The sequence below is a fragment of the Heterocephalus glaber genome, unplaced genomic scaffold (assembly GCF_053883595.1).
Source record: "Heterocephalus glaber isolate CG9 unplaced genomic scaffold, H.glaber_assembly_v1.0 deba00001600, whole genome shotgun sequence".
In the NCBI taxonomy this organism is placed as follows: Eukaryota; Metazoa; Chordata; class Mammalia; order Rodentia; family Bathyergidae; genus Heterocephalus; species Heterocephalus glaber.
The window spans coordinates 2,086,941-2,109,535 of NW_028258372.1; the positions used below are offsets into that span (position 1 = coordinate 2,086,941).

The following is a 22,595-nucleotide window of genomic DNA, read 5'->3' on the forward strand; positions in this document are numbered from 1 at the left end:
AGATCTAATCCTTTGTGATAAAATTTTAACAGTGTTTGCTATCTGAGTTAGAACATTAATAAAGAAGAGGCATTTTGTCTAAAGTCAAAAAATAGATGTGCTAACTTCCTATCACCATAACAAAATACCTGAGAGAATTCACTAATGAACAGAAGAGGTCAATTTGATTATTTTGACTCATGGCTTTAGAGGGTCCATGCAGCGATCAGGTGACCCCTCAGTTGCTTTTTGGCTGTGGTGAGGCAGCGTCATGTGAGGAGGGCAGAGGACAACACCACTAGCATCCTGGCCAGGAAGCACAGGAAGGGGCTGGGGTCCCACAGTGCTCTTTAAGGGTGCACCCGCCATGACCTAAAAACAGTCAAGCAGCCCTTCCCAAATTCCATCACCTCCCCGGGGGCCAAGCTTCCCACAGGCAGCCTCTGGGGGACACTCAGAGCCCAAGCTCTGTGAGAGGTGAAGAAACAGTGGGCAGTCCCGGCTGAGTGGCTGACATAGGCACCCAGCAGTTCCCCAGATGTGTGCATCACGACGCAGGGCCAGGCAGCTGTCACAGGCAGGGCCTTAGGAGGTAAGGACGGTCACTTCCAGTTGCCATAAAGGGAGCATTTGGGCCACGCTCAAAGTAGACAAGAGCATTCTAAGTAAGAGTGGCATAGCTCAGAGTGCGGAGTCATGGAGCAACGCAGCTGTCAGTACTGCAGCATCCACCCCGAATGACGGATTAGGTGAGTCAGAAAAATCCATACAGGCCTCAGAGGTCAGTTTAGGTTTCAAATTACACTTGTCAGGCCGGGGATTTAGCTCAGTGGTTCTGCCAGCCTACTTCTCAAATTCAATCCCTGGTACCAAAACAAACAAACAAAACCCTACAACATCAAATTGTCAGGGAAGTGGAGTGTGATAGGAGGCTTTTGACCCAGGCTTGTGGCACTGTGCCTGGCCCGTGGCCCTGACCTCTCATGACCACGTGTGTGAAAACAAGAACAAAAACAGAAATAAGAAACAAGGATTAGTTTGAATGATTGGTATGGCATCAATTATATGTTTTCAAAAGCATAATTAGAGAGGAGAGAAAACATTTAATTTGATGATCACTCTCACTAGAATTCAAGGAAATGAAAATTAAGGCCATGGTAGGTCAACATTTCATACCTAATAGCAAAAATGAACATATTGATTGAACAGTAATTGGTGGTACAACTAGACGAGAGTAAACAAGGACACAGAACTCAGCAATGCCACCAGCATATTGGATAAGGTGATATTTGTAGAATACTCTACCCAACAAAGGTGAATACAAACTCACTTCAAATTCCTGTGGATCATCTACCAAGACAGATGGGATCTGGGGCCATAAAGCAAACCTCAACAAGTCCAAACAAATTAGAATCAGATTGAGTGCATTCTCTGACCACAATGGAGTCAAACTAGAAATCAACAACAAAGAACTCTTTGAAATAACTCATGGATCAAATTGGAAGTTTCAAGAGAAATTTTAAAAGGAAAACAAATTTTGAACCAAATGAAAATGACAACAAGGTCTACCAAAATTGGCGTGACTCAGCTAAAGCAGAGAGGAAAATTTATGGCACAAAGTGCCTCAAAACTTCCCCCTCAGGAACATAGAAAAAGAAGAGCAAAATAAGCTGAAAGCAAGTGAAAGAAGGAAGCAACGAACACCAGAAATCAATGAAATTAAAGCAGATAAACAATAGAAAACGAGTGGCTCATAGAGCTAATCCTTTGAAAAGATCAATAAAATGAACAAATCTCCAGCAAGACTGGAAAAAAAAAAACCCCAAAGACGGAAGATACAGATCACTAATATCAGGAGCAAGCGTCACAAAAGAACTTCCAGATAGCAAAAGAATAAAAAAGAAACACTGGGAACATTAAACACAAGTTTGACTTAGATAAAATATACCAATTCCTTGGAAAATACAAACTTTCGTGACTCAATATGAAATAGAGAAGGGAACTGACTTATAATGTTAAAATTCCCCCAGGAGAAATCTCCAGGTTCAGATGTTTCACTGAAGACTCCTACCTAGCGTTTAAAGAGGTATTAACACCAACACTTTATACGCTCTTCCAGCAAAGAGAAGGAATACTTAAAAAAAATTTTTGAGTTTGTTTTGCTTGTTTGTTTGTTTGTTTTTTGAGATAGGGTCTCACTCTGTAGTTCAGGCTGGCCATGAACTCCCTATATGGCCCAGGTTGGTCTTGAACTCATGGGGATCCTCCTATCTCAGGCTTCCAAGTGCTGGGATTACAGACTTGCCCCATCACTCCAGGCAGGAACATTTCTTAAGTCATTTTATGAAGCTAATAATACTCTCATGAAAAAATTAAAGTCAGCAGCTTTTTGAGACAAGATCTCAGTATGTAGTTTAGGCTGGCCTCGAACTCACAATGATCTTCCTGTCTCAGCCTTCTGAGTGCCGGATTACAGGTATGCAAGCATGTGCCACCATGCCCAGTAGCAGTTTGTTGTAAAACTAAACCATATGACCCAGAAAAAGTACTCCTGAATATCATCCCAGAGAAATGAAGACTTATATTTACACAAAATCATGTGCATGAACGTTGGTAGCAGTTTTACTGGTAGAAGCTAAGAACTGGGAAACAAAGCAGATGCTCTTAAAAATGTTGGTGCACCTATTCTATGGAATACTACTGCCCAACCACAAAAAGGAACAAACTGTCGATACTAGCAACATCATGGATGCATCTCCAGGGCATTATGCTGACTGTAAAAGAATCTCAAAAAAAAATCTCAGAAGGTGAGAGATGGTTGAACCACATTTCTATACAATTGTTATAATTTTGAATGACAAAATTACAGGAATGGAGAACAGATTGGTGGCTGGCAGCGGCTAAGGAGGGGCTGGGCTCGGCATGGAGAGAAGTGGTTGTGACTGTACTAGGGCCCCGGGAGTGCTCCTGTCCTCATGGGACGGCAATGTCCTGTTTTCACCATCAAGCCTGTGGTCCTCCTGGTTATGACATTTTCCTAGAGTTTGGCCAGATTTTACCAGTGGGGGAGACTAGGACAAGGTCACATGGGCTCTCATTGCAAGAGAATCTACAAATACGTTTTAAAGTTTTAAGTTTTAAAAAGCAACAAAATAATAAACACCAATTAGGACAGTGTATGGGGAAGGGAGGGCAGAGGGAAATGAGAGAGAGGGTCTATGCCTGGTCCCACATCAGGCGGTGGGCTTAGAGATGTGTGTTGTGTTATTTATAAGTAAACACATACTGAACAAATAAAGGAGGTCATGCAACAATGATGACAGAGTATCAGGAACTAAGGAGAAGGGTAATCCAGTTTGGCGGACCTGAGATCCACTGGAGGAAAATAACTAATGGGCTCCTTGGAGAAGCGGGCTTTGGGCTGCTTTCTCACACCAACCTGAGAGCCTTTGTGCCCTAAACAAGTAATGAGCACGGGCTTTTGGAGAGAGCAAAGGGACTTCTCAAACAGCCCCAGACCCCAAGCTTGGTGTTGGGGGACGGCAGAGCTGTTGGTGTCGTCCCGCATTCACCCTGGATGAACATCTGGGTCTGTCCAGCACTTGGGGACCCTCTGAACTCAGCTCTGTGTGGAGCTTGAGAAGTTGGCGATGCCTCCCAGGAAATCACAAATCAGTTGCAGGTGGCGGTAGGTCTTCTAGGAAATAAGAGAAGTCTTTTTAAAAAGTTTGTACCAAATGACAAATGTATTCATTGTTTTAAGAGAATAATGAGCAATTTCCAGATGGAGGCTGCTGTGACTTGTGGCATGCAGGAATTCGGGGCTGCAGTAGACACTAGCATTGATTTGTTTGATGCCTATCCCCAGGAAACAATGAAGAAGACAATAGAAATTAATTTCTTGTCTTTTGTATGAAAAATGTTACTGTGGTCTTGTAAAAATCATTAAAAGTTCTCACTTGTACTATGCGCTGGACCTCTTTGGGGTGAGTCTTCCATCTAACCCAAACAGCACGCACTGCAACATGACTATTTATTTATTATCAATCCATGAAACCTTTATTCAGGGCCTACCCTGCCTGAGTGTGAACCTTAATTCTGCCAGTTTTCTGTGTAACCTGGGAAAGTTCCTTAAACTCTACCTTTTAACTTCCTGTGGCCAACCCTGGCTGCTACACAGCCACACTGTGTGAATGAGGATCTACACAAACTCAGAGAGATGTGGTCACATGGCAACCAGACTTGGGGCTGTGACCATGGTCCACTTCCTGAGGGTCAAATCCCCCTCTTTACAATGGAAATACAGCCACATGTGTCTTATTAATTAAAAACAAAACAAAATGTAAAACTTTATAAAGGAAGAGAATATAAAGAGTAGAAATAGAGTATAAAGAAATCTTTCTGGAGGGAGAGATGCATGTGCTACTTCTCTACAGAGGACATGTCCACTAAGTAGCCCGAGGTAGGGGTGCGTGTGCAGAAAAAGAGAGGGAGAGAGAAAGACAAAAGACAGAGAGAGAGAGAGTAGATGTCATGGGAAAAGACTAAATCTTTCTATTTTTCCAAGCAAAGTGACTTTCCTTTTTTTCCCCCTTAAATTCTTTTATTGGTACATTTTAGGTATACAATACATTTACATTTATCTTTGGGAACTTGTAACTTTATGTGATGTATCTTGGTTCTTATTTTTCCCCATTTCCCTGCCCTCCCTTCACCTCCTCCACCCCTCCCTATTTACAAAGACTTTGTTTCCATTTTTCCCTTTTCTCATAATTTTTCCTTTCCTTTCTTTCAAAGGTGACTACTGAAGAGATGATTAAAGAGCATGCAGCCAAAAAATGCAGGAAATAAAAGCCTTTGGCTGTATGGGTCATTAGTGAAAGAAAAAAAAAGGATCCTATTTTCTAGATTTTTGGCATCATTGTAGTAGTTTGTTAAGATTTATTTTCTCATTCTAATTAAAAGTTAACTTTAGTATTTATATATGAATGATTTTTTTAAAAGTTTTGTTGTTGCTGTTGTTTTGTTTCTTGCCACGAGGGAAATTTGGGGGGAGGAGAAACAAGGTGACATGTTTTGGGTTCGGCCCTGGGAGCCAGAGGGTGGGACCCTCAATTGCCGGAGGGTTGTGGAAGGGAAATTGCTATAAATAACTCCACCACTGTGGTTCTCGACAGGTCCCCATCTCACATTTACTGCTCTCTGCTTCTCAGGTGTCAAGAAGTGATCTGAGAGACAAGTTCAGCTCTTCCGAGCCGAAATGTAACCCACCTAAAACATGGAGTAAGGGTTTCAGATCCAATCCATAGGACTATTAATTTCAAGGCCATTTGGCAATATTTGTTGAATACCTTGAAAATACACATATTCTTTTTCATTGGCAATTCTATTCCTAGGAATTAAATCTAACACCATAATCAGACCAGTGCACAGATATGCAGGTACAATGCTATTCATAATACGGAAAAACTGAAGACAACGGAATACTGTAACAATGACTTATTTAGATCATCTATGGTATATCTCTACATTGGGAACTATGCAGAGTTCAAATGATATAGATGTATATTATGTCATGTAAAGATATTTATGACATTCTTAAGTGAAAGAGCTTAGACTATGATTTCATGCATATAAATCCATAAAATTTATCTGCAGAGAAAAACACAGGAAAGCAAGAAATGCCAAAATATTAATATTTATCTCTGCATGAGTGGTTTGATTATGAGTAACCTTTTTTCTCCTATATGTTTCTCTATTGATTTCATATTTTATTATATGTAACTGAGTATCAAAAATATTAAAGGGTATAAAGTTAGCTACTGCCTATCAACTTTTAGCTATTGCTCAAATTGTCACTGACTGTTGGATCTCAGGGTTGGAATTAGGAAGGTAAACTTTTTATTCTAAAAAAAATTTACAAATTTAAAAAGCTGAAAAATCCCCAAAATGCAGAAAAATCAAGAAAAATACTATGGTATTGTTAATTTATTTTTGGACATAATATGTTCCTTATATGTTTTACCTACTTTCTCTTTGTTCTCTTCTTTATAAGACAATGATTCTGTCATATCATTTCCTATGGAGACTAAAACTATGCTTCAGTCTTTTTTTTTTTGGTACCGGGGTTTGAACTTGAAACCTTGTGTTTTCGAGACAGGCACCGGAACCACTGAGCTAAATCCCCAGCCCTACGCTTCAGTCTTAACTTGTGAAAAGATGAAAATGAATGAAAAATTGATTTTGAAAAGTACACAGATTTTTTTTCAGCATAAGGACATGTTATTTATTGGCACTGTCATGTCATTTTTAAACTTGTCAGATTTGGAAAAAATTCTATTAATTTAATAAAGTATGAGTTGTAAATTTTCAGGGTATTTTGTGCTTTCTTTTCTAGTAATTCACTTTAAGAATTATTGGCATTGGACGGGGGGTTTAGCTCAGTGGTTCCACTGCCTGCCTCACAAGCGCAAGGTCCAGAGTTCGATCCCTGAAACCAAAAAAAAAAAAAAAAAAAAGAATTCTCAGCATTGATAGGACTCATTAACCCATGGGTCATTAATGTCTTTGTTATAGTGATATATTATGATTTTGCTAATAGTTTTTTTGGTTGTGGTTGTTGTTGTTGTTCTTTGAGACAGCTCACTATGTAGTTCAGACTGATCTTGAACTCACTATGTAGCCCAGGCTAGCCTTGAACTTGCCTCAATCCTCCTGCCTCAGCCTCCCAAGTGCTGGGAGTGCCACCACGCCCCGCATGAGTTTGCTACTAGCCTAACTGATATACTTTAGATGAGACAGCAAGGATTGTAACTGTTTTCGTTTCTGTTTATGCAAATCACTCTCCCTTATGACTGGGTGACCACCCGATCTCAGAACCTGTTCACTGCTTCCCATTGACGTTATTCTCTTCCTCTGCATCAACTATATTGCCTCTAACATAACCTGAATTTGTTGTCATAATTTGCCTATGGATGCCAGAAAATTTTCTGATTTTAATTGCTTATCATTATCTCACTTTTACATTCCTCCAATTTTTTAAATGTTTCTTTCAATTCTTCAATACATAAAATAAATGTAGAGATACTCTTTGGATAAGAGCAAATTGGGAGCCTGCCTCTTCTAACTTGTTTATTGAAATGCTCCATGATGGATTCCAGATAGCAGTTAAAACGTCACATTTAAACTTTGTGGAGTATACCATTCCTGTTAGGCAGAAAAAGGCCCTCTGGCACGTTAGTCATTGTGTAAGCTGTATTGCTGACCTCCTTCCTGACGGGGAACTGTTCTGACCGAGGTGGAAACAAACACACAGGACTCCTCTGCCCCCACCCGGAAGGGTGCTGATGGGAAGCGCTTTCAGGGACCGCTGCTGGGCTGTGCATTTCCAATCTGCCACCCACAGGAGTCTGGTGCCGGGCAGTGTAGGTACGTGTATGTTTCACTGTCGTGTACACGGCTGTGTGGTTTCACAGAGGGCAGCAGGAAAAACCCTGGAGGTTGTAAACCAGCAGAACCGCGACTCTATGCAGAAGCGACTGCGGACCACACAGGTGTCCTGCTCTGCAGGTGTCACTGATCAGAGCTTGCTTCTCAGGCAGGGCCCAGGGGAAGAGGAGGGGGAAGGGGACAGAGGTCTCAACCATTTATGTTAAATATCCCAGTTTTGCAAATTTCATTAAAACTCATCGCCACATGAACATTCACCGCCACATTTGGTTTGTTTGTTTTTTCTCAGTACAGGGAAGCTGACTCAGGACCTTGCACTTGCAAGGCAGGTGTGGCACCACTGAGCTACATCCCCAGGCCCACATGAACATTCTTAGGGCCCCCTCTGGGCTGCACAGGACAGGACCTACACAAGTGAGGCATCGGAAGCTTAAGCTCTTTGACTTCCTGGCAAACCTGCCTAGGCTTCCCCCTTTCCCAGTAGTTTCCAAGACCTGTCCCAGCTCTCTTGGATTACAGCCACCACCTCCCGCGTTTTTCTTGCCCCTTTCAGTGTGTGTGTGTGTTTGTGTGGTACTGGGGACTGACTGATCCGAGGGGCTCAGCACTGAGCTACACCTGCCACCCTTTTAACATTTTGAGGCAGGGTCATGGTAAATTGCCCAGGCTGGGCTCCAAATTGAGATCCTCCTGCTTCAGCCTCCTGGAGTGCTAGGATTACAAGCATGCACTAGCACATCCTTCGATCTCCCTATTTAAAAACGCACCCCTTGCTACTCCCTGTATCTCATCCCTGCTTTGTATTTCTCCATAGAGCATCCCACCAGCTAACATACAACATTCCACTGACAGTCTGTCTGGCCCCCAGAACCTGAGCTCCCTGAGCTGTGGCCCCCTGGTCCATGGCTGCAGCCCAGTGCACACAGGGCCTGGACCCTGGTAAACAGCAGACTCTGCTGCAATTTCCATTCCCCAGCAGGCTGAAGCCCCAGTACCACCTTCTGGGAAGAGCAGCGAGTGCCCTGACTCAGAGGTCAGTTTCAAGAAAAGAGAAAAGCAAAGTGCACTAGTGGTGAGGACTTCCAGCATTTGGCAAGTTGTTTTGGTAAGAACTGTCTTCTAACGAAGTGAATCACCAGAGGATTTGATCATCGAGCTATGAACCCCTGCACCTCCTCCTCTTCCTCCTGTCCCCAAAGATGCAACCAGAGTCACTGTGGCATTCATAGGAAATCTCCAAATCATGTCATTTTTCTTCCCTGTTCGAAGGGGGAAATACAAATTTTAAAAAAAGAAGAAAAAAGGAAGACATTTTAAATGCTTGCTCTTGGTGATCTTTTCTTCATTTTTATTTTTCTTTCTCTTTCTGACTCAAGGAGAATAAAATGAATCCAAAAATATTACACAAAAGAAAGAAACTCAGCCATTAGGAGTCCACCCCTTTTGGTCAGAGAAGTGCAGACACTGTGGCGTGTCAGTGTATTCAGCAGCAACAAACACAAGGATGTTACTTAGAAATACGAAATGTTTGAGGATGCTAACATGAAAGAAACAGTTTTTCAAAAAGTTTAAGACAGGCAATAGAATCTCTAGTTTTAGTTTTTTGAGGAATCTCCACACTGATTTCCACAGTGCTTGCACCAGTCTGCACTCCCACCAGCAATGGAGAAGGGTTCCTTTTTCCCCACACCCCCGCCAGCATGTTATTGCTTGATTTCATGACAGCAGCCATTCTTTCTGGGGTGAGGTGGAATCTCAGCATTGTTTTCATTTGGATCTCTCAAATGATCAGTGACACTGAACATTTTTGTCATATATTGATTTGCTGTTTGTACTTCATCTGAGAAGTGTCTGTTCCCTTCAGATGCCCTTTTGGGGCTGGGTCTTTAAATTTGGGGGCTCTGATTTTTTTTGAGTTCTTTATATATTCTAGATATTACTCTTCTGCCTGAGGAACTATTCCTTTTCTTGGGATCGTCCCAAATTAAAAGTATCATATCACAGTGATATATGCACATCCCTGTTTATAGTGGCACAGTTTGTAATAGCTAAATCTTGGAAACAGCCCAAATGTCCACCAACTGATGAGTGGCTAAAGATGTGGGGGTTTTTATACAATGGAGTACTACTCTGCCATAAAGAAGGATAAGCTCGAGATGTTTCTAGCTAAGTGGATGCACCTTGAGACAACAGTCTTAAGTGAAATAAATTGGACACACATATTTGAATATGGCATTGTTTCTCTGGTGTGAGAAACCAAAAGTGGAAATAAGGACCAAAATGTGTAATAGATACTGAGAAATGGGAAGAAAGAGGAACAAGGGATGGAGGAGGAAGAAAGGAAAGCAAAGACAAAGAAAAAATATAGAAGGAAAAAATGGAAAGGAGCTTTTGTAAATAAGTGGGAGGAGGGGGGTTGAAGGGAATGAGGAGAATGAGGAAAAAAGAAGGACGATCTACCATGTACAGGTACAAATTGCCTATGATGAATGTGATCATTATGTATATCTAAAATGTACCAATAAAAGCTTTCCTTAAGAAAAAAAGACAGGCAAGAGAAATTATAATTCCACCATCGCTAAAGGTACCACTTTGTTGATTTCTTCCTACCTCTTTCATATGCATGGATTTTACACATATGTACTTTTTATATCCTCTTTTTTCATTTTGCCTCATATCAAATAAATCTTCCATGTGATATAATTTTCTGGTGCTTATAATTTTAGGAATGTATAATATTTTATCCTATTGCAATAACGTTCACTAAGTCATTCAACTACACTTGGACATGTATGTTGCTTACAATATTTTACTTTTTTTTTCAGTACTGGGGATTGAACTCAGGACCTTGTGTTTGTGAGGCAGGTGCGACGCCACTGAGCTACATCCCAGACCCAATATTTTTCTCCTGAATATATTCAGTGATCCTCCTGGGATGATTTTCTACAAGTGGGAAAATTGAGTCAGAAGTGATGACTCTTACGATTCTTGAAAGCTACAATAGAATTATTTTCCAATAGATTTGTACCGATTTACAACGATGTCAGTGAATATTTACTAATCTCTAGTAGATCCTTTGCTAATATTTAAAAATGATTCGTATTTTAATATGTATTTTTTCCGTATTTTATTTTCTCCTTGTGACTTATGCACTTTATTTGGTGGAACTGTCTCAATATTTTCTTATTCTTTTTCGTGGGCTATATAGAACATGGGCTATATGCATTTTCCTAATCGGTTTTAAATTTCTGGCCATCCTAAAACAATTAGGCACTTACATATATCGTTCAGATATTACCAATTTCACTTCTCCTATCACGGGTAGTCTTAGAAAACCCTCTCCTTGCCAGGGCGTTAGCAAGGATTTAATTCTATTCTGTCCCTGGCTTTCGATTCTGTATTTGTCTTGAGGCGGACGTCGATCAAACTGATCGCCCCTTAAGAGCCAAGTAGTTACCAGGGTTAGAGCAGGCGGCCCCACCCGGGGTCGCGGCGCGCGCTCCGCCCAGGCCCGCAGCCCACGCACCGCACCGCATGCCCGGAACCGCGGGCGCCGGGAAGAGAAGGCGGCGCTGCCGCAGCCGAGCCCGGGCGGGCGCAGGGGGCTCGGAGGGGCGGCGCCCGGACGGCGTCGCCGAGAAAGTCCCCGCGGCCGCGCGAGAAGACGCCGCGGAGACCGGGAAAAGCCGCCGACCCCGGCCGCCCACCAGGGTTGCTTAACCCGCTTCCCGAGCGCCGCCCGGGCATGGACGCCGCGCCCCCGACCCCGCGGCGCCTCCCGTGGGTGGGCTTCGCGCCCCGCCGGGCGTTCGGAGCCGCCACGTGATTTCCACGCAGCGCGGGGCAGCGGCGGAAAGGCGGCGGGGCCGGGGCCGCGACCCCAGACAGAGGGGGGGCGGGGCGGGGACGGGGGCGGGGCCGACGGGGCGGGGCCGGCAGGTGCGGCGCCGGGATGCGCACTGCCCGCCCCTAGGCAGAGCCCGCGCGCGTGCAGGCCCGGGCGGCGGCCCCGCTTCCCGCGAGGCTGCGCGGGCGCGCGGGCCAGAGCAGCGCCCGGGATGTCGCAAGGGCTCCCGGCCCCCGGGGGAGTCCGAGTCCTGCAGAGGGACGTTGCGGAGCCCGGGAACCCGCAGGTAGGGGCGCGGGCCGCGGGAAGCCCGGGCGGGGGCGGGGCGGGGCCCGAGGCGGGCGGCGGGGTCGGGGGGGGGCCCGGCCAGACCTGCGGCTCTGCGCCGCGTCCGCCGGGCGGGGCGGGGCAGGTGGGTGTGGGGCCGCACGTGGGCCTGTGCGCGGCCCTCCCCCCTCGCGGCTGCTCGCGGCCCCAGCTGCGTCCACCGCCGCGCACGCGGGAAAGTGAGGCCGAGCCGCCCGCAGAGACGGCCGTTGGGACACTTCAGGGCCAGACTGGGTCTTTGATTCTTATCCCCCTCTTCGATGCCTGGCACCTGGTGTTATCCAGTGACCGTGAAGTGTCACACAGATCTGAATTGGAGGCTTGTTTGAGCCTCAGTTTCCCCATCTGTAAAATGACTATAACATCAATGTCTCAGGATTTTTATGAGGACTGAGATAAGGCGAATAGGATGCACATATCTCAGGACTTTGCTCTCCTCTGCCTTTCTTGTGTAAATGTTTCTTTTGGCTTGGCAAGTATGACCGACCTGGTAGGCGCTAAGTTCAGTTTAGAGCATCAGCCCTGAGGGCAGGACGCGTGCGGATCTTTTTTGCGCCGTGATTTTTTTGATTATGAACTATAAAGAGGCTGATTTAGTGACGCGAACTATGGGGATCCAATCAGAGATTGCAGCAGCCTCAACAAAGAGAAGTAACTGCCCGTAGGGTGCGCTGTCCTTATGCTACCGGAAGTCACTGGCCAAGTCACTGGCCGTTTGATCTTGGCTGGTGTCCTCCGTGCCTAGGAGAGAGCGAGGCACGTGGTAGGTGCTCAGTTAATACCTATGGAGAGAATGGATGAATCATACATATGATAAATGAGGAAATTGAGAGGCTGGAGAAGTTAAGCCAGTTTCCCTGGGCCATGTTGATCGTAAGAGACAATGGCTAGGACCTGTGCACCAGCTTCCAGTTGCCACTCTGGTTGTGTTTATCAAGACTGCTTTGTCTCTAGACCTAGACTTTGTCTCCACAGCCCTCCCTGTCTCTGTTCCCTTAATCCCGCTGTTCCAGGCTGCTGCCCTCTGTGCTGTTTCTTTTATGGGCTGAAAACTTACCTGCTTAACTTGGAGAGGTGATGTGTGTCTTCCTTATGTGGAATACAAGACCAAATAAGATGATATTTGAAAGTATGAGTTTGTATTATCAATATTTGCTTTTCATGAATATTCAAGCGTCTGCCTTGTGTTTGTGTCGCACTAGCTGCTCCTCTTCCTCCTCCTTTTCCATCTTCTTCGTCTTTTTCAGCTTGTTCTTTTAAGCCCTTAAAAGTAGTATTTTTTTTCTCCCTTGAGATCTCTTCCTGGAGTTCTGGAAGTCAAATACTGCCCCCTTTTCTGTGCTTTCTATAACGGGTGAAGTGTTTTTACCATGGTGGGTACATTTTCCTGCTTGCCTGTTTTCGTTTTTACACCTGTAAAATGAATGACTTGATGTATTTGGCTCACTTTCACTTATAGCTGGGTTTTCTTTTTCCTTTCTTTTTCATTGCGCTAGTGGGGATTGAACCCAGGGCCTTCTCATGGAGCTGCATCCCCAATGCTTCTGGGTTTTTTTTTTGGAGACAGGGCCTTCCTAAATCACTAAGGGGCCCAGGCTGTCCTCAAACTTGTGACCCTCCTGCCTTGGCTTCCTGGAGTGCCGATCACAGAGCTGAGTTTCAGGTCACATCATACATTTGCATTTGGACTTACTCTGGCCTGTGAAAGGAAATGCAGTGGGCAGTGCTCAGAGGAGCACGCTGCTCCGAGCTGCTCCAGATCGCTGTGTGTTGGGTCGTCCGTGTGGTTGCCAGTAGTGATGAGTGTGTGATCAAGGTTGGCACACAGACCCAGAAGTGCCTGTTTGTGAGTGGTGCCTGAAGGGCCGGCTGCACAGCAGGCCCTAAGGAGCAAGCCTGCCCCTCACGCCCCCACTGTCCCGGCCTGCAGCGGAGACAACACCACAGCTCTTCCTGGCACACGCCCTGCCGGGTGGAGGTTTGTGAACGTTGGTTTGGAGGCAACAGACCTGAGTTCCACTTCCCGCTACCCCTGGGGAGCGCCATACCTGAAACAAGGTCCTAGCTTGAGTTTCTTATTCCTCATCTTTTTGTTTTTTGTTTGTCTTTTGAGACAGGGTCTCACTGTGTAGCCCAGGTTGGCTTCGAACTTGGGGCGATCCTCCCGCCCCAGTCTCCTGGGTGCCAGGGTATCGGGCGTGGACCACCTTATACTTTTAAGCTTATGCTTTTAAAACTTGTGGTACAGGGTATGTGTGGGCGGCCCAGGCCCTGGTGCCGAGGCACAGCACCCTACTACTGAGCTGTCTCTGTGTGGTCCAGGGTTAGCAGCCCGAGAGCGCCCTAATGAGTGCCAGCTGCACAGGACAAGCTCAGTGCCTTGTTGCAGGAGAGGGTAAGGCGAGGGACCTCTGCATCACCGTCACCCAATGTCCCCCCCAGAGCCCCAACAACGATGATGACAGGAAGGTCCGGAGGAGAGAGAAGAATCGAGTTGCTGCCCAGAGGAGTCGGAAGAAGCAGACCCAGAAGGCTGACCAACTCCACGAGGTGAGGCAGCACCACGGGAGGAGCCCCAGGGCAACCACGTTGCTGGGGTCTGTGGCAGCAGTTGTGCACACGCGGGGTCCTCTGGGTCCTTTCTGCCTGGCAGGCCAATGCATTACTCACGGACTTCTTCACGTCCCCCAGCCCAGTCTCTCGTTACAAAGCAGAGCAGAGCACGAGCCGCTGCCCGCTCCTGATGACGTTCCTTCCTTGTCCCCCCTCCTTGCTCCTTAAAGAGTAGAAGCTGGGACCTGTGAGCTCTGAGCCCTCAGTTCCGAGCCATTCCCCAGTCCTCTGTGCCTTCCTTCTCGTCCCCCACCTCCGCCCGACACACTGTGCGCACAGGTGTGTGTGTGCACATCCAGCACACACGTATACTTACACCTGCAGAAACTGCTTCCAGGAGGCCGCCAGTGCCCTGGCATCCCCTTCCCAGGCCCTCTCACCATCCTGATCCTGGGGAACATCCCCCAGCCCACCCCTTTTTTAAACCGTCCTGTCTTTTGCTCTAAAGACCACATTTTCTAGTTCTCCTGACCCTCTTCACGGTTTTTTAATTCTCAGTTTTGGCAGTGACCAGGGTTTTACTCTGCCCTTTTTTATCTCACCCTGGAAGACCAAATCTGTTCATCTGTTCTCCTGGCATCAGCTCCCAACCTGATTCCCCCAGCAGGCAGGGTCTCTGTCCTGGACTGCATCATTTCCCCGTGGGCCTCGGTGTCTCCCCATGGACTGTGCCACATTCGTGACAGATGCTCTGTTTCCCAACACCTCCACGTTCTTGTCGGAATGGCGCCCATACCTTTCATGCCGCTCACAGCAGGGACCTGGTGTCCGAGTTTGTTTTCTGTGCTGTCGCTGACTGCCACAGAGCGGTGGTTACTGACCTGGTTCATGGCTGTAGGGGCCGGGAGATCCTGGGGGCCTGCGTGCCGCATTGCAGCATAAACCCTAGGTAGAGGGCGCCCCGTGGGCAAGTGGAGCCAGCAGACCAGAGAGCCTGCCGTTCTGAAGAGCAGCTCCCAGGACAGCCCGGTAAGCCCTTCATGGGTCAGTCCAGTCAGCCCAGTCACCTCAAGGGCCCATCTCCCAAGATGGATGGACCGGGGACGAGTTTCCAACACGTCCACCTCCAGGGGACACATTCAAACCACAGCACTGGAGTTTCTCCTCCAAGATGCCGTTTTCCTTGACCTTTATGAATCATCCCATATAATCCCACAACCAGGACACGAGAACCGCTCCTGATCAGGAGCTGGCCTTGAAAGCATTCCAGGATTTATCCCAGGAATTATCGACAGTTCGTCTCCTCTTTGAGGGGTTGGTGTGCACAATTAAAGATTTTGGTTTAGCTTTCTCCTGCCATGCTTTCAGGCCAGTCCGGGATAGTGACAGTACAGAGCCTCAGTTGTCATATGGAGAGAAGGGCGCCTCTGAAAACTCTCTGGCAGTAAGCACAGGACATGTTTAGAATGCTCTTAATCCAAAAAAACAGGACCAGCCTGCTGATACAGACCCAGCTCGGTGCACATGACGCCTGCAGTTTCCTCCCTGCAGACCAAGGCCCTCTGAGTCTTTAGCAGTTCTGTAGCTTTGTGCAGAAGGACGCCAGTGCCCTTGGCCTCCTTTCTTCTCTTCCTTCTGCTCCCAAGGCTGTTGTGGTTCTAGCTTCGTGTTTCCAGAGAGCTCCAGAGAGCTCCAGAGAGAACTTGCAAGTCATAGTTAAGCCAGGGCCGCTGTATTCAGACCATGGTGCCAGCTGGACAGCCAGGGCCAGGCTCCTGGGAAGCATCTCGTGCCTCATCAGCTGTCCCGAGTGACGCTGTCTGCAAGGTGACCAAGTGTCTCGGACAAGATTGGGCATGGAGCAAGGTCACGTAGACCCATTCTGCATGTATTAGGCACTCTTGTGGGCAAGGAGTCACTACTGGGTTATGAAGAGAAGAGGAAGATCCTAGTGCTGTCCTTGGGAAGCATAGGACTTCTCGAGGAAAGTGCATGAGTTTCCTGCTGCTGCTGTGACAGATGTCCACGAATCAACAGATTTACTATCTTGGTTTTGGTGGTCAGACGTCTGAGACATTCCTGCTGGGCTAACATCTGGGTGTCAGCAGAGCTGCGTTCCTTCTGGAGGCTCTGGAGAGGATCTGCTTCCTCATTTGCTCCACATTCTATGGGCTTTGGTGTTCCTTGGCTTATGGTCCCCTTCCAGCTTCAAAACCAGTGGCAGCCAGCAGAGTCTTTCTCCTGTGTGCTCCCGACACCAGCTCTGTGTACTGCATCTCCGCCCACTCTCCAGACTCCTTATTCAAGTGCAAGGACCCTCCTGACGACACTGTACTCCACCTGGGTGATGCATGACATTCTCCTGTTTTACACGTCTTACCGTGGTCCCATCTGCAAAGTCCTCTTTGTTGTGTAAGGCAGCAGATTCACAGCTGCCAGGGAGTAGCAGGTAGGCATGGTTGAGGGGCCACCTTTCTGCCCACCACAGAAGGTGTCATAAATAGTCATGAAACTTTGCTGTGGTGTCAGAAAGGACACCCTGATGAAGCTTTGGTTCTCTCTCCATTTCCGTCAGTTTGGATCTAGTGGTCAAGGGAACCGGGTGCTGGAATTTAGGCCCGCATTTTCTCGGGCCCATCCTCTTAGACCCGGGGCGGGGCGGAGGGCCCTTCCTAGGCCCTTGGCTGTTTTCCTGGCCACGGGGTGTGTTCTCAGACAGTTTCGGTGCTGCCCCTTCCGCAACGGGAGCCCTGCTCTGAGGCCAGGGCCCTCTGTGGAAGGAGGACACCCCCTTCTCTCTCTCTTGGGGCGAGAGGAATGGTCAGGACCCTGTGCCTATGGCAGTTCTCAGCAAGTCAGGAGAGTGGCTCCCTCTGTGTTCAGACCCCGAGGCTCTCAGTGCACACGAGTGGCAGAGCAGCTGGGGGGGGGGTGGATGGAAATACCTCCCAACCCTGCAGGAGAGGAGCATCATGTCTGGACCAGCAGGCGCCACATGAACAATGCTTCCCTGTCCCTAGCCACCTGTTTCCAGGGGGCGTCATAGGGATGGGAACCTGTGTTCCCCGTGGCCACCAGTGTGCTGGTAGGACACAGGATGAGCAAATCTGCATACTGGAGGTGGGGTGAGTGGTTCAAAATAGGGTGAAGAATGCTTCTCCTGTGGTCTAGGGGAGGAGTACACAGCATCTGACACATGGCTGTGGGTCACAGTAGAAAACTCCTAGCCAGCTGTGGTGGCACACGCCTGTCGTCCCAGCACTAGGAAGGCTGAGGCAGGAGGATCACTTTGAGTTTGAGGCCAGCCTGGACTACATGGTGAAATCCTTTCTCAAAAAAAAAAAAAAAGAAAGAAAACTCCTGGGGACCCCTGGAATCCCCAGCCACATCTAGGATGGGGAAATTGAGAGCAGAATTCCATGTACAGAAACCTATTCTTACCCGAGTGTCACAGGCAGCCATCGAGGGGTTAGGAAAACAGCCACGGGGTAGCCAGCCCTACCTGCTAGGCCCTGGAGCCAGGAGGAGCTCAGCAAGAGGGCTCTCTTCATCCATCCCAGGCCCTACATCACGGGGCAGAATTTCTAAACATCCACGCGGCTCAAGCTCTTCCCGAGTACCGCAGAGGGGAGTGTGGAGCAGGCCGGAGAGCCCTCTTCTCTCTCCCGCTCACCTCACCGACACGCCCCGTTTGTCCTTGAGTCCCTGTCACCTCCAGCACCCTGAAAAGCCTCCTCCAGCTGCAGCTGCGGCTCTTGTGAGTTTCTCAGCTACTCCATCCAGGAGGGAGAGCAACCAAGCTCAGCCCCAGTCACGCTTTTCCCCTCGGTGTGGCTGCTCGCATGGGACTGGAGGACAAAGAGCGGCTCCCAACGTGCGTCTGCCACCCTTGGCATTCGCTGTAGGTTTCCACATTGTCTCTTCAGTGTGCTTGCACCTCCTGTGGGAACTTGGACACCTGTTCAGCTCTGGACTGCGGGCGCTGGGCTGCGTGCTCATGCACAGAGGGGAAGCAAGGCCTAGCACTAGGGTCTCTGAGGCAGCCAGAAGGTGCCTCAGAAGTGGGTCAGGCACCCGAAGATGTCAGACTGAGGAAGAGCTTGAGTCAGAAAAGGGAGGCAGCGACATCATCCTCAAGAGCCCCACATGTCCCACACTGACAGATGGCTCGGCAATATGGCTGTGGTCAGCATTGTCACTTTTGTTTTTCAGATGTTGTGTGTGCTAAGACAGTGCTCCTTCATGTCAGTACCACCAGGCTGAGTGTGATTATGACATTAATACGGAAGCCCTGGCTGGTGACACAGCCTCTCTGCTGGGAAGTGCATCAGCTTGAGGCTTGGGGATAGATGAGTGGTAAAGTCCTGGAGCACATGGCCTCATACTTCTGGTAACCACCCCGGGGAAATTCAGGCCCAGACTTGGCCAGCGGAAAGCGGAATCACCCATGCTGCCTGAGTGTCGCGGTTGACCTTGACATCAGGGATCAGATCCCAAGTCTGCTGACCGTGGAAAGGTCAGTGTCCCTCTCAGAGCCTCAGTACTTGTGAGGTGGGGATCTGTGTCCTCCTGGTGGCCTCTTCCTACCTCTCCTTCCCTTCACACCTGAAGAAGTGTCACGTCTGGTGCCTGGTACCCACGTCAGCGTCTCTGCCAGTCCTCAGTCCTGTCCCCTGCCCCAGGGAAACTGGACAGCCTCTCAGTCCCTCTCAATGCCAGAACAAGGTGTCAGAACCTCAGCACTGGGCACTCAGGACTGGCTACGTCCTCGCTTGGGCGCTGTCCTGCAGGGCATTGAGCAGCCTCCCTGGCCGCCACCCAGTGGAGACAGCATCACCACTACTGCATCTGTGACACCACCACATGTCCCCCACTGGTCTCAGCTGAGGACTGCCGAAATTCCACCATTGAGGAACGGTGGCCTAATCTCCGAGACGGGGCTCGGATTGGCAGTGATTTCACCACCTCTAATTTTCAGGTCACACTTTGACACTGTGACCTGGCAAATTCTCAGGGGTGGCAGCACAGTGACCCCAAAACCTGCCCTATGGCAGAAGATTCACAGCTCAGCAAGATTTGAGCCAGACTGCCTCCCTGGAAATCACAAGCTCAGTGTTCTGTGCTTTTTGTGTGTGTGTGTTTATGTTAAATGTAGAATCTCCTCCCCTGTGCAGTGGGTTTCACTCTTGCCTTTCGCTCCTGTTTGGTGGTCTTTGACCTCCTCCCTCCCAGCTGCTCCCGTCTGAAGGTGTTTACTGCGTCTGTCCCTGTCCTCTCCGCTCAGTAAAAGTCCCTGGGCAGATTTGTGAGTAAAACTTAAATCCCAGCAGAGAAAGTGCCCTTGGAGAGGGCAGCTACACGAGGGGCCTGCCTAGTGGCCTGTGACAGCAGCTCTGGAGTCTTTCTGAGTCGGGGCTCGGGGACAGCAGAGGTGTCTCAGGACAGCGCGAGGCTGCAGGGTTCCTTGTGGCTTCCATAGACAGCTCTGAGGCGCTGAGCATCTTGCCACAGTCGGCAAACGCAGATGGCCAGTGAGGACTCTTCTGCTGAAGGAAGAGAGCTTTCTGTTCTCTGGGACCCAGGTGACGTGTTAGCTTGTTAGAAGCATTCAGATACATTTTGCTTGAAGGTGCTGGGCATTTCTGGTTGCATTGTGGAGAATATGTGTGTGTGTGTGCACACGTGTGTGCCAGGTGCCATCCCACAGAAAGGCAGACCTGTGAAAACATCACCCTGTGTCCTCATCCACCTTACTCACCAGGTCTGGCACCGTGCGACTTCTGGCTCTTCCCCACAGTCAAAGTGAAAGATGAATGTTTTGAATGGATTCAGGACATGAGGGCAGCTGCCACAGCACTACTAAAGACACTCTCGAAAGAGGACTTGCAGAGCTGCTTCAGAAAGTGGCAAGAATGATGGGATGAGTGTGTTCAAAGCAAGGGGGAGTATTTTGAAGGGGATTCATGCTAATGTGTCTTTTACTGCATTTATTTAAACATTCATGTGTATTTGACCATACCTTGAGGATGCTGGCTTTCAGATAGAGCAGCTCAGAAGGACAAAGACTGGGTTTTGAAGGTGGCAGATGGATACATGAAGTAGAATTACATTAGGAAGGTTTCTACATTGTGTGGTTTTATTGTGTTCATTTATTTGTGCAGTCAACAAACAGGTTCTGAGTGGTAAGGAGTAGTCATGAACCTAGCAGAAGTGTCCAGAAGAGCAGCTCAGCAGTTATGAAGTGGGAGGGACTGGTACAAAGGGCACTTTTTGGGGTGATGGCAATCTGCATGTTTATCAGCACAGGTATACACCTCTGTCAACACCCCCTGAATTGCACACTGACCATAGATGCATTTTACGTAGGTTATGCTTCCTTAGAGTTGATTCAAGAACACAGCCCTGCCCTGGTGACACGGTCCTGGGCAGGTGGGACTGTGCAGTTCCAGAAACCCTGTTCTCTTTCCCAACTAGGAGTACGAGTGCCTGGAGCAGGAGAACGCCATGCTTCGCAGGGAGATCGCCAAGCTGAATGAGGAGCTGCAGCAGCTGAGCCTGGCCCTGAAGGAGCACGAGAAGATGTGCCCGCTGCTGCTCTGCCCCATGAACTTTGTGCCCGGGCTGCGGCCAGACCCAGTGGCCAGCTGCCTGCCGCGATGACCCACGAGGACTCCCCTCCCCATCTGCACACCCGAGCCAGGGTCCTGCATCCCGGGTGAGGCACCTGGGCCCCCCACCTCCTCCCAGGACCTCCAGGCCTGTGCTGCCAGGCTCAGCACTGGGATCGCCGCTGGGCCCAGGGACCTGGGGCCACAGACCCAGCAGGAAGCCCCCTCAGGAGTCACTTCTGCCTACTTTGGCAGCTAGCAGGTCCTGCCATTCTACAGGAACGTGTCCTTTAGGTTTTGGATAATAAAACTGGCCATTGTCTCGCCTTTCTCCAAGTCCTTGGGATCTAGGGGCACAAGACGGCTTCTCTTCCTGGCAAGGGTCCCTCTGATGCCTCAGTGGGTCCCTCCTGTGTGTCATCCCACGGCCACATCCATGGGGAACCGGACGTGAGACTATGGCTTTCAGAAGCCTGTGAGCCTGCCCGGTCAGGAAGGGCCCAGCCAGCCCCGACTCCCAATTGGCCAAGCTGTGTACAGCCCTGCGCTGGCCCCCACCTCGTGCTGACCACCACGAGAGGGTCTCTTCCAGGCTGGCCCTCTCCTGCTCTGTGCACCCCCAGACCGCCTTCCTGCTTCAGAGGCAGGACATCAGAGGACAGATGTACTTAGGTTAGAGAAAGGGGATTTGGGTAGATGAGACAAGGAGGGATTCTCAGATAAGGTGGAACCATGCCAAGACAGAGCTGTGCCGCTTGGGAAGGTGTCCCGGCCTCCTCCTGTCGTCTCCTTCCCTGGAGCTACAGGGGGCAGTGGGTGTGGGGCTGTCCTGTCATAAAGAGAAGAAGAAGCGGAGCGGAAAGGAGGTGTTTTGTTGTAATGCAGATGGTTAAAACAAAGAGCGAGAGAGAAAAGAAAAGGATGAGGCTTGCTGACCCGAGGTGTGAATGCTGACTGGCTGCTCCCCACAAATCTCCTTTGCCTGGAGGGCTCCCCCACCCTCACCCCAGGTCAGCTTGGCCTCCCCCAGCTCTCACAAGCTAAGCAGGGAAAGGCAGGAGTTGGAGAACAGGCCCTTCGAGGAGCCCCGAGACCTTCAAGCTTCCCGATGTGGCTGCTTCCGGGTTGTGTGACAGAGAGATGATCACTGAACCTGTCCCCACACTTTGCAGATGAGGGGTCACCTGCAGGGAGGGCCAGGGGCTTGCTCAAGGCTGCACATGGAGCGACCGGCAGGTCTGACTTTGGCTCAGGTGGAAGTCATGCAGCACAGAGAGGAGTCTGGGGAGGGAACTGCTCAGCCGTCGTCTAGCTGCAGCACGAGGCCGACCAGCTGCGCCTGGGAGAGTGCACTCAGAGCCCTGGCAGCGGCCTGCGTGGCAGATGTGCAGTGAGGCCTTGGGGATGTGGGCGTTTGGGTGCTGCTCTTTCAGCTCTGGCCCTTCCTGGCTGTGCAGGGGCTCTGGCTCTCAGCGCCGTCCTGCAGAACTGTGCTCTTGAGGTTCACAGACCCCAAGCTGACCTAAATTCCAGCTGTCCGCCCTGTCTGCTGTCCTCTGTCCCCACTGTCACTGCTGTTCTGCTGTGCCGCCCCCGCACACTGCACAGCCAAGCCCACGTCCACGCCTGCTGGCCTCATGGGTCTGATTTCCCTTCCGCCCTGAGCAGGTTGACCTCATAGAATCCCCTGGTCACCCATCATCATCCAGCGCCGATTTCCTTCCCTGTGCTCTGTGCCATCAAGGCCTTGGAGTCCCTGCAGGCGCTCTAGCTTGGCAGGCTAGGGTGGGGAGAATCTATGGGGGATGGAGTGAGGGCTGTGCCCTGGAGGT

General features: G+C 49.2%; 1 protein-coding gene across 1 annotated transcript; it reads left to right on the forward strand.

Moving 5' to 3' along the window:
• The first annotated feature begins 11,381 nt into the window (after positions 1–11,381).
• Batf3 (basic leucine zipper ATF-like transcription factor 3) lies at positions 11,382–21,090 on the forward strand. Its single transcript, XM_087194248.1, has 3 exons — positions 11,382–11,561; positions 14,045–14,152; positions 20,630–21,090. The coding sequence occupies exons 1-3, from the start codon at positions 11,487–11,489 to the stop codon at positions 20,813–20,815; spliced, it is 369 nt and encodes a 122-aa protein (XP_087050374.1). The 5' UTR covers positions 11,382–11,486; the 3' UTR covers positions 20,816–21,090.
• The last annotated feature ends 1,505 nt before the right edge of the window (positions 21,091–22,595 follow it).

Excerpts from the sequence above, each read along its gene's own strand:
- Batf3 (XM_087194248.1), top strand. The coding sequence starts at position 11,487 with ATGTCGCAAGGGCTCCCGGCCCCCGGGGGAGTCCGAGTCCTGCAGAGG. Across the intron at positions 11,562-14,044 it reads CGGAGCCCGGGAACCCGCAG|AGCCCCAACAACGATGATGA; the intron begins GTAGGGGCGCGG and ends TGTCCCCCCCAG. Across the intron at positions 14,153-20,629 it reads AGGCTGACCAACTCCACGAG|GAGTACGAGTGCCTGGAGCA; the intron begins GTGAGGCAGCAC and ends TTTCCCAACTAG.